This window comes from Macaca fascicularis, chromosome 5 (assembly GCF_037993035.2).
Source record: "Macaca fascicularis isolate 582-1 chromosome 5, T2T-MFA8v1.1".
Taxonomy (NCBI): Eukaryota; Metazoa; Chordata; class Mammalia; order Primates; family Cercopithecidae; genus Macaca; species Macaca fascicularis.
In genome coordinates, this window is record NC_088379.1 from 192,732,940 (window position 1) to 192,744,785 (window position 11,846).

General features: G+C 45.6%; 1 protein-coding gene across 5 annotated transcripts; it reads left to right on the forward strand.

Annotated features, from left to right (window-relative positions):
* The first annotated feature begins 369 nt into the window (after window positions 1-369).
* ZFP42 (ZFP42 zinc finger protein) lies at window positions 370-9,797 on the forward strand. 5 transcript variants are annotated; one of them, XM_065545787.1, is made up of 5 exons: window positions 370-439; window positions 3,113-3,215; window positions 4,113-4,189; window positions 7,256-8,340; window positions 8,657-9,797. In XM_065545787.1, exon 4 carries the CDS (start codon window positions 7,354-7,356, stop codon window positions 8,329-8,331), a length of 978 nt encoding a protein of 325 aa, XP_065401859.1. In that variant the 5' UTR covers window positions 370-439; window positions 3,113-3,215; window positions 4,113-4,189; window positions 7,256-7,353; the 3' UTR covers window positions 8,332-8,340; window positions 8,657-9,797. The 5 variants fall into 5 exon arrangements, with proteins under 5 accessions (XP_065401859.1, XP_065401861.1, XP_065401862.1 ...); XM_065545789.1 differs by having other exon boundaries at window positions 7,259-8,340; XM_065545790.1 differs by lacking the exon at window positions 3,113-3,215 and having other exon boundaries at window positions 7,241-8,340.
* The last annotated feature ends 2,049 nt before the right edge of the window (window positions 9,798-11,846 follow it).

Sequence of the window (11,846 nt, forward strand, 5' to 3'; positions counted from 1 at the left end):
AGTGTTCACCACGTGCTAATGCGGGGTGTCTGGGCTCGGGAGGCGCTGCCACGTGGCGGATGCGCAGTGCCCGGCGGCCGGGCTGAGGGGTGAACGCGGGGACCGGGGGCCCCGGGCTGAGGGTTTGCGTGCGGGCCGGGTGCCTGGGGGCCCCGGGCTGAGAGTGAGCGCGCCGCCCCGGTGCCAGGCGGCTCCCGGCAGAAGGTGAGCGCGCGGGCCAGGGGGCTCCAGGGCGGTGCCCCGGGGCGGGGCGGGCCACGCCCTCCCTAACCCTGGCGGAGCTGAGGGGTTGGCGTAGCCTGATTAGACCGCGTCAGTCTGGAGGGTGGGTCTTGGGAGGGGGCGCAGGGCAGTCCACGTTTCCACTGCAGTTTCTCCTTTGTTTTACGTTTGGAAGGAGTTGGCATTGAAAATAGCAGAGCGCTTCGCGGTAACAGGGGTGAGTCTTGTCTCGTGGAACTTTTTTCCAGTGGGGAAAAGGGGGATGTGTAGATCACTACTTGGAATGTGTGCGTCAAAAGGGTTAGAAAGTCACGGAGGGGAAGCGTGTTCTCATTCTGGGACCAGGAGAGCCGGCCTCGCCGGGAGACTTCTAGCCTTCGCCCAGCGGTGACCCGTGGCTGGCCACTGGCTGGCCACTGGCCTCAAACTTTGAAAACGGGCAGATGGGAGAAGTAATACACTCTCAATAAGGCGAGTGTCTGGCGGTGATTTCCTAAATTGCATTTTTTATTTTGTTTCAAAACTTCCTGTAAATATGTTTCTTTACAATATCTGGCTAGGTCTTTTTTATATTGACATGCTTATATTGTGATCAAGATACCAGTCTCTTCCCTTTCTTCTCCACTTATCTCTGGAGATGGCAATACGCTCCACTCAAATTACTCTAGCAAAAGACCTAGGAGACTCCTTTTTTTGTTGTTTTTTGTTTGTTTGTTTGTTTTTGAGACAGTCTCGCTCTGTTGCCAGGCTGGAGTGCGAGATGGGGTTTCATCATGTTGGTCAGGCTGGTCTCGAACTCCTGACCTCAGGAGATCCGCCCACCTCAGCCTCCCAAAGTGCTGGGATTACAGGCGTGAGCCACCGCGCCCAGCGAGACTCTTTCTTGATTCCTGTTTCCCGTCCGCCCTTCATCCAATCCACCAGCGAGCTGGAGGCAGGGGGTGGTTCTTCTGCTTTCCCGCTCTCCCTGCATTTCGTCTCCTCTGCCACCGTCTGCTCCAAACCACTAGCAGCCCTTCCCGGGATGCCCAAATCTAATACCCTTTTCTGTTCTCCCCAAATCCATTCTCCATGCAGCTGCCCGGCCCATCTTTTAACCTAAGAAAGCGTGCAGTTCCCTTGTTGGAAACGCTGTAATGGTTTCCATGGGTCCTGGAATGAAATGCAAATGGTCCCGGGGCCCACAGTCAGCCCCGCCGCCTGGGCCGCGTCCCAGCCCCCACCTTCCTGCCCGCCGTGTCTGCAGGGAGCATTGAGCGTGGCCTCCTTCCCCCGCAGGCCCCGGGAGCCGCCGGGAGCCTGGAACCAGCAGCCGTCGCTGGTCTCTTCCCACCGCCGGGCACGTTTGCTCCTGCCCGCATCTGGCTCCGGTGGTCCCTCTTTGGGGGCCTTTTCCAGACATTCAGGATCAAGATGGCGTGCTCGGTTACCTCCCCTCTCATTCTCTTCCTTTTTATTGAGACAGAGTTTTGCTTGTCGCCCAGGCTGGAGTGCAATGGCGCGATCTCCGCTCACTGCAACCTCCGCCACCACGCCCGGCTACTTTTTCTTTATTTTTAGTAGAGTCGGGGTTTCACCATGTTGGCCAGGCTGGTCTAGATCTCCTGACCTCATGATCCGCCCCGCCTCGACCTCCCAAAGTGCTGGGATTACAAGCGTGAGCCACCTCTCCCCACCCCGCCACGCTTTTTAATAGCGTTTTTCTCAATCTGAAGTTTTTTTATTTGACTCTTAATGCCGGTCCCACACCAAACTGTGTGTTAACGAGGAACTTTGTATCTTTTTCCCTAAATTCAGCACCTAGAACAATGTTTGCTACTAAATGTTTGTCAAATGATTGAATAAGTAAAGGATGTGCCCCTGGAAGTACTTGTGCCCCAGTTTGCGAAATAGAAAATTAAGTGTTGATTTAATATGAAGATTTTGTCCACATCTGCTTTTACCGGTATATTTTCCATGTACAGTCAAGTTCCACGTAAGGACGTTTCAGTCAATGGGCAACCCCATGCACTGTGGTCCCATAAGATTATAAAAGAGCTGAAAAGTTCCTATCCCCTAGTGACATCTTATGATCCTGAATTTGTGTAGGCCTAGGCTGCTGTGTGTGTTTGTCTCTTGGTTTTTAACGTAAAAGTTTTTAAAGGCTAAAAAAATTTGAACAGACAAAATCGTATAAAATAACATAAAAAATATTTTTGTACAGCTGAAAAAATGTGTTTGTGTTTTAAGGTAAGTGTTATTACAAAAGAGGAAGTTTGCACATTTTAAAGTTTATAAAGTTAAAAAGAGTCCGGGCGCGGTGGCTCACGCCTGTAATCCCAGCACTTTGGGAGGCCATGGCGGGCGGATCGCCTGAGGTCGGTAGTTCCAGACCGGCCTGACCAACATGGAGAAACCCCATCTCTACTAAAAATACAAAATTAGCTGGGCGTGGTGGCGCATGCCTGTAATCCCAGCTACTCAGGAGGCTGAGGTGGGAGAATCGGTTGGACCCGGGAGGTGGAGGTTGCGGTGAGCCAAGATCACACTATTGCACTCCAGCCTGGGCAACAAGAGGGAAATTCTGTCTCTAAATAAATATATAAATAAATAAATTTAAAAAGTTACAGTAAGCTAAGGTTAATTTATTATTCAAGAAAGACACATTTTTAAATAAGTTTTAAAATTTGCGTAAGTGTGCAGTGCTTATAAAGTCTACCGTTGTCTACAGTGGTGGCCCAGGCCTTCATTCACTCAGCACTCACTGACTGACTCACCCAGAGCCACTGCCGGCACTGTGAGCTCCATTATGGAAATGTACCTACACAGGTGCACTACTTTTTATCTTCTGTGTAGTATTTCTTCTATTTAGATATGTTTATATGCACAAGTACTTACTGTTGTGTTACAGTGGCCTGCAGTACTCGGAACTGGAACCTGCTGTGCAGATTTTCCGCCTAGGAGCAACGGGCCCTACCGTGTCACCTGGGTGTGTCGCAGGCTACGCCATTCAGGTCTGCGCAGCTGCACTCTGATGTTCACAGATGACACAGCAACCTAAAGATACATTTCTCAGAACATATTCCTGTCTTTGAGTGATACATGACTAGTTTTTTCTGCTGACAGAAATTGGCTTGCCATATAAATAGTTTTCTTATAAATTAATAAATTACCATTTCAATTTTATATGTCATCCTCACAAGCTTGTCTATTGCTATGAGAAATAGCATAATGCTCAGAGATCTGACAAGTAAGAATTTAGCTTAGACAGGTGAGGACCATACTTGAATCTTGGTAAATTCATAAAGAAAACACTCTCTTAGGAGATGCCTTTTTTTTTTCTAAGACAAGGTCTCATTCTGTCACCCAGGTTGGGGTGCAGTGATGTGATCTCAGCTCACTGCAACCCCTGCCTCCCAGGCTCCAGCGATTCTCCCCCGTCAGCCTCCTGAAGAGCTGGGACCACCAGCGCATTTGGCAAGCCCACCCCACTCACCACCTCCCTTGGGAATTCAGACCTAACCATCGCTGAGCTGAAGTGTAGGCGTAGTCTGATTAGACTCATGTTTTTTTGTATGTTTGTGTGTTTGGTGTTTTTTTTTTTTTTTTTTTTTTGTAAAGATGGAGTTTCACCATTTTGCTGAGGCTGGTCGCCAACTCCTGGGCTCAAGGGATCCGCCCACCTCAGCCTCCCAAAGTGCCGGGATTACAGGCATGAGCCACCATGCCTGGCCTTAGGAAGTTCCTTTCTGTGTAACACCTTGCATCATTAACAGCCAGCTTTTTTGAAACTTCTACATTAAGTTGCCTAAACTCTCAACTAAATTCCTAGTAAAGTAATTGTATAGGGTTGTTAAATCAGAGATCAACAGCACAATGACTAATGCATACTCATGATTTCATCTCACTAGACAAATGTACTGAGGCTGGAGCCTGTGTGAACAGAACGGAAGAGGCCTTCGCTGTCGTAGAGCTCACAGTCTAGCAGGTAAGACAGACTTTAAGCAAGGGACACCAGAGCTCTGATGAGTGTGAAATAGGGAGCTAGGGGAACACTTAGCTCTGGGACTCAACTGAGTGAAGAATCCAGGGAAGCCTGCCTGAGGAGGTGATGCTTCCACATCTGAAGTATGGGTGGGAAGCAAGCCTCTGTGTGTGTGTTGGAGGATGGGCAGTATTTTCGTGAGAAAAAAGAACATTTGTAATGGACTGATCTGACGCTTTATTGGAGAAAGTTTATTATGTCTGAATAGTGAAATACAAGAGCTAGAGAAGGCAAGAGGTGAACTTGGAGAGAAAAGCAGCAGTCAATTACAGTTACAGGTTGAGCACTTTTTATCCAAAATGCTTGGGACCAGAAGTAGTATGGACATCAGATTTTTTTGAATGTTTGAGTATTTGCAAAATACCCAACATGAGCATCCCAAGTCCGAAAATTCAAAATCCAAAATGCTCCAATGAGAATTTCCTTCAAGTGTCATGGTGGCACTCATAAAGATTTCATACTTTGAGGCTTTCAGATCTTGGATTTTCAGATTTGAGATGCACAAGCTGTTTTTTAAATGGACTAACTGGGGAGGGCAGCTCTGTGTTTCATCCTAGTAATTACTCTCCAAAGGTGCTAATATTGTGCTTCATAAATACTTTCAAATCTCCCTGGTTAATTTCATCTTTTTATTTTTATTTTTTTTCTTTTTTCTTTTCTTTTTTTTTTTTTAAGAGAGAGTCTCCCTATTGTCCAGGCTGGAGTGCAGTGGCACAATCTTGGCTCACTGCCTCCTCCGCCTTCCAGGCTCAAGTGATCTCCTGCCTCAGCCTCTGGAGTAGCTGGGATTACAGGTGTGCACCACCACATCCAGTTAATTTCTTGTATTTTTGGTAGAGACAGGGTTTCGCCATGTTGGCCAGGCTGGTCTTAAACTCCTGACCTCAGGTGATCCGCCAGCCTTGTGCTCCCAAAGTGCTGGCATTACAGGCGTGAGTCACCGCACCCAGCCCTAATTTCACCTTTTTAAAGGACACAGACTGGGCGCCGTGGCTCACACCTGTAATCCCAGCACTTTGGGAGGCTGAGGTGAGCAGATCACCTGAGGTCAGGAGTTTGAGACCAGCCTGGTCAACATGATGAAATCCTGTATCTACTAAAAAATATACAAATTAGCTGGGCGTGGTGGCGGGCGCCTGTCTATAATCCTAGCTGCTCAGGAGGCTGAGGCAGGAGAATCACTTGAACCCGGGAGGCGGAGGTTGCAGTGAGCTGAGATCGTGCCACTGCACTCCAGCCTAGGCAGCAAGAGCAAAACTCCATCTCAAAATAAAATAAAATACACCAAAAATAATAGTATTAGTAGCATTTAACATATATATTACATATTTTTAATACATTTTAAGAAATCTTAAACTCTTCCCTTACAGTTGGAACACATTTTGTTTTTATTATATGTATTTGCTTTTTACCAAAAGTAAATGACATGCTTCTGTTGAGGTGTTTTGTTCTGTTTTGTTTTCTTAAGTATTTTCAAGCTGTTAATCGTCATCCGACAACTTTTACCTCTGCCTCTTTTTTAGAAACATATAATTTTTCTTCCTACAGAAAGACACGAGGATGATAAACAGGGAGATCTTTTATCAGGCATACAGTTGTAACATTATGCAAGAGACTTTCGTAATAGAAGCAATAACATATTCATGCTATACCTTTTATAATGTCATTGCTGTTAGATTTTTAAGGAAATGATGGGAAACTCTTCAGGGCCAAGCTACCCTGTGCCTTTATTTTGGCATGAATTCCTAAAAGGTGGGAGCACCATGAATTTCATGTGTCTTATTCCCTGGATCCCCGTCTTCTAGAACAATGAGTGGGCACACAATGGCCATGGGCCAGTCTCCCTGTTCTATTGGAACACAGCCAACCTCATTCCTTTGTGTGTTACCTGACTGCTTCTGTGCTCCAGTACAGCGGCAAAGCTGAATAGTTTCAACAGACACCACAGGACCCACAAAGCTAAAATCTGGCCCTTTGCAGAAAAGGTTTACCACCCTGGTCTAGAAAGAACCTGGCATGTAGCAGGATCCAACATATTACTTGTAGAATGAATGAAAAGGTAATAAAATAACACGAGCTCACATCGCAGTCAGCATTTGCTGTGCACCATAATCTGTGCTAAGCACTTCGCATGCATTATTTAATTTGAATTTCATAACAGTATTACATAAGAAAACAAGAATAGGGCCAGGTGCGGTGGCTCACGCCTGTAATCCCAGCACTTGGGGAGGCCAAGGCGGGCGGATCACGAGGTCAGGAGTTTGAGACCAGCCTGACCAACATGGTGAAAACCCGTCTCTACTAAAAATAGAAAGGGTAACCAGGTGTGGTGGCATGCGCCTGTAATCCCAGCTACTCAGGAGGCTGAGGCAAGGAGAATCACTTGAACCCAGGAGGTGGAGGTTACAACGAGCTGAGATCGCGCCACTGTACTCCAGCCTGGGCGACAGAGTGAGACTCCGTCTCAAAAAGAAAAAAAAAGGAAAAGAAAGAAGACAATATTTTGCTCCCTTACCCGCTTCAGGCTTTTAACGAACTGCCACTTACCACCCCAGTGAAGGTTTGCCCAAGTGCCCTATTTAATATCTCAGGCTTCTGTTTCCTACCAGTCCCTTTGCTTACTCTTTCACACTTAGTCACCTTCTAACACGTGGCATACATTGCTTATTTTCTATACTCATGAGTATGTCTAGTCCATGGAGGCATAGATGTTTGTGTGCCTGTTTACTGATGTATCACAAACTGTGTAGCCTAAAGTAGAGCTAGCACATGGTCCTGACCAATGCATGTCAGGTGAGCAATTAGATATAGAGGGTTCCGATAACTTGTGGGAACACCTAGATAAGATCTGTTTATGACTCGTGTCTTACACAGAGCTCATTCTCGGTCTGTTGGTTAGTTTATCAGAGAAGATGGAAATGTATTATTGGAAATAATGACTCCTAGGTCATTTTTTGACAGTAGCTCTGATACTGGAATCTATTTTAACTAAAGGTTATTATCATAAAGCAGGTGTTTGCTGAAGACAGCTTACTCAGATCACTACTCCCTGGAGGTGGTTGATACATCCTGGTGTAAACCTTCAAGAAGGACACAGTCAGGAAAACATGAACCAGCAACTGAAGAAACGGGCCAAGACGAGACGCCAGAAAGGCCTGGGTGGAAGAGCCCCCGGCAGGGCTAAGCCCGGGCCAGGCAAGGCAAGCCAAGACCTGCAGGCGGAAATGGAGCCTGTGGGCGCCGTGTGGGCCTTCGGTGATGACCACGTGTGCCATGAGCTTGGCCCTCAGGCTGTTGGAGAGGACGATTTCTCAGACTGTTACATAGAATGCATCATAAGGGGTGAGTTTTCTCAACCCATCCTGGAAGAGGACTCACTTTTTGAGTCCTTGGAATACCTAAAGAAAGGATCAGAACAACAGCTTTCTCAAAAGGTTCTCGAAGCAAGCTCCCTTCTTGAATGTTCTTTGCAATACATGAAAAAAGGGGCAAAGAAAGAGCTTCCTCAAAAGATAGTTGGAGAGAATTCGCTCGAGTGTTCTGAGTACGTGACAGGCGAGAAGCTTCCGCCTGGAGGAATACCTGGCATTGACCTCTCAGATCGAAAACAGCTCGCAGAATTTGCTAGAAAGAAGCCCCCCGTAAGTAAAGAATATGACAGTCTGAGTGCAATCGCCTGTCCTCAGAGTGGATGCGGTAAGAAGTTGAGGAACAGAGCTGCCCTGAAAAAGCATCTCCTCACTCATGGTCCCCGAGACCACATCTGTGCAGAATGCGGGAAGGCCTTCGTCGAGAGCTCGAAACTAAAAAGACATTTCCTGGTTCACACCGGAGAAAAACCGTTTCAGTGCACTTTTGAAGGGTGCGGAAAGCGCTTCTCCCTGGACTTCAATTTGCGTACGCATGTACGCATCCACACGGGGGAGAAACGGTTCGTGTGTCCCTTTGAAGGCTGTAACAGGAGGTTTACTCAGTCAAACAACCTGAAAGCCCACATCCTAACGCATGCAAATACGAACAAGAATGAACAAGACGGAGAGTGGTCCTCCAACAGGATAGGCAGAAGAGTGATCAGTGATCAGTGACAAATCGGCCTCTTTTTTTTTTTGTTTGTTTGTTTTTTGAGACGGAGTCTCGCTCTGTGGCCCAGGCTGGAGTGCAGTGGCCGGATCTCAGCTCACTGCAAGCTCCGCCTCCCGGGTTCACGCCATTCTCCGGCCTCAGCTTCCCAAGTAGCTGGGACTACAGGCGCCCGCCACCTCGCCCGGCTAGTTTTTTGTATTTAATAGAGACGGGGTTTCACCGTGTTTGCCAGGACGGTCTCAATCTCCTGACCTCGTGATCCGCCCGTCTCGGCCTCCCAAAGTGCTGGGATTACAGGCTTGAGCCACCGCGCCCGGCCAAATCGGCCTCTTGATTATTGTTTCTAGGACGGAATTTTTAAATCAATATTGCAGCCCCAAAAGCGGTTATAATTTGGTGTTTCTAAGATGCTCCCACACTTTGTGATACCGTTTTGAGAACATGGTGTATTTTTTTTCTTTTTTGTTTTATTTAGAACTTTGTATTCTTAAAATGTGCTTCCAACAGGAAGGTCAGTGATAAATTGACTTCAAAAGCATGACCTTTAATATAGTATCTGTTGGATTATTAGATATAAGACTTATTTTCATGTACTATAAATATGAAAATAACTTTGAGTTTTAATTGTGTAGTTTTCATTTCTTAGTTTTTGCCTTTTAAATAAATACTTCAGCCAGGCATAGTGACTGACGCCTGTAATCCTAATACTTTGTTGGGAGGCCAAAGCGGGAGGATAGCTTGAGGCCAGGAGTTCCAGACCAGCCTGGGTAACATAGTGAGATCTTGTCTCTGCAAAAAAAAAAAAAAATTGTTTTTATTTGGTTTTTTTTTTTATTTTTATTTTTAGTAGGCATCTGGCTCTGTCACCCAGGCTGGAGTGCAGTGGCGTGATCTCGGCTCACTGCAACCTCTGCCTCCCGGATTCAAGGGATTCTCCTGCCTCAGCCTCCTGAGTAGCTGGGACTACAGGCATACACCACCACATCTGGCTAATTTTTGTATTTTTTGTAGAGATGGGGTTTCACCATTTTGGCCAGGCTGGTCTTGAACTCCTCACCTCAGATGATCTGCCCACTTTGGCCTCCCAAAGTGCTGGGACCATGTTGGCCAGGCTCGTCTCAAACTCCTGACCTCCAGTGATCCACCCACCTCGGCCTCCCAAAGTGCTGGGATTACAGATGTGAGCCACTGCGCCCAGCTCCCCCAACACTTTTAAACTTAGCTAGGCCTGGTTGCACACACCTGTGTTCCCAGCTACTCAGGAGGCTGAAGCAGGAGGATAGTTTGAGGCTACAGTAAGCTGTGATTGCACCACTGGACTCCAGACTGGATAACAGCAAGAGCCCATCTTTTTAAAAAAGTAAAAAATAAAAATATTCTTCATGGTACATGTCATTGTCCTAGAGAATGAAAAATTTGCAGTAGATAGTCAATAAATGAATGAGTCATTAAACATTTTTTAAAGTCATCTCTGTTTCATTCTAATTTTTGTTTTCTTTTTACCACTGTATCAAACTATATGGAACTCATACGGTTAGATGTGAGCGATTATTTGATAGCGTTAGTCCATTTGAATCCATTTTAGATATTTTACAACTAAAGAATACGAAACTTCAGAAATATGCCAAGTCTGTATTTTAAAAAATCAAAGAGTCTGCATTGAAAAGAGATACCATTTATTTGTTCTTAAAATTTAGCAAAACTGAACAGACTGATGTTCGGTGTAGGTAAGGTATGGTGGGAAGTTAGGCTTATGTGCCGTTGGGGAAGGTATACATTGTCACAGCCAGTTTGGAAATAAATATTGTAAAGTCTGCTATATTCGTTTATAGAGCTGGCATAGTAGTACCCCCAAGCTAGGTGACTTAGCAGAAATGTATTGTCTCAGTTCCAGAGGCTAGAGGTCCAAAACCCAGGTGTTGGCAGGGCTGGTTCCTTCTGAAGCTGGGAGGGAAGGACTGGCCCAGGCTTCCCCTTTTGGCTTTAGGTGACTGTCTCGTGTTCACATGGCGTTCACCCTGTATCCCCACATTCCTTCCCTCTGTGCCTGTGTCCGAACAAGGATACCAGTCGTGTGGGATTATCACCCATGCTGATGACCTCATGTTAACTTGAGGACCTCTGTAAAGACCCTACCTTCAAATAAAGTCACATTCTGAGGTACTGAGGGTTATTTGCACTAATGTACAAAGGGATCTGTTCAAGAACATTGACTGAATAGTATTTTTAATAGTAATAAACCCATAACTTAAATGTTCATTAAGGGCAAACGGGCTGCATAATTCATGCCACTTTTGTTCAACAGCAAATGTGCAAGTGTCCTTCAGGGACAGGGCCACAGCTGGAGGCAAGCCACAGAGTAAGAGCAAGTTTCTTGTTACTAACAGATGAGACGGGATCTGGTGTATTTACTTGCTGTGGAAGGAAATTCAGAGAAAGCAGTTACACATGGATAAAGGGAGAAATTGTCGGAAAGTAGCTGGTAAAAATAAAATCTAATGTAGGGATTAACTCATTTTTATCAGTATTAAGTGAATCCCTGATTGGAATCACCGCATAATGGCCAAAAATATGCAGCCATCATGCATGTTTCCCCCAGAATTAATGTGATAATCAGGTATAATTAAAATAACCATAATTATTTGATTTTAAGATTTAAGACATCAGTGGAGGTGATGCTAAGCATACCATTAATATAATGGCTTTTCAGGTAATAACAATACCACACTAAGTAAATGTATCCAACTTAAGATTAATCTTGATTTTTAAAATGCCAAAGTCTAAAATATGTCTTTAAAACAAGTAAAAAAATCAAAGGCTTACATTTTGACGTCGGTATGAGCTAATTGCTACTATGGACTATGGAAATTATTTCTTAATTTGGTCTAGAATTTCTAGTATCATTTTTACAGGAATGTGGGTACTGAGTGAGGACCATTGGTTAAGTAATCCATTTGTAAGTGTGGCATTTCCTCCAAACCAAACGCGTGAGTTTAGAACTTGGGATGGGAATTTGGTATTTGGTCAAGATGACAGAGCATATTCTCAGCTCGTTTTGCTTTGGTAGCATTGTGTTTGATTCGCTCTTCTGTGGGTTTCTACTTCGGAGATGAATTGGAACAGAGCACCTCTAACGACCAGGCAAAAGGCAGGAGTAAATAGCAGCCCTCAAGACCAGAGGAAGTCAGGGGCAGGGTTTAGGCTGCAAGCTGGAGAGCCGAGATGCAGGGCACGAAGAGGGGTGGATGGAGATATTTCTTCCTGAACCGTGAGCATTTCTAAAAGGTAGACCAGCCTCTCCACCGGGAGCCAGTCTCCATCCCTCTTGCTGTTCTCAGATGGCTGTTCCTGTTTAGCTCTTTTCTAGAGCTGAAGGGTCCAAAACTCCCTGTTAACAACTCTAAAGCTTAACTGTGTAAGAAACAGCAATCCGAGAAAATGCTTGTGTATCCGGATCCCAAGGCTTAGTCAAATCCTGCCTGAGGAATACGATGCTACTCAGCCAGCTTCCTAGCTG

What these genes read in the sequence shown, in the direction of transcription:
- ZFP42 (XM_065545787.1), top strand. Translation starts at nt 7,354, where the DNA reads ATGAACCAGCAACTGAAGAAACGGGCCAAGACGAGACGCCAGAAAGGC.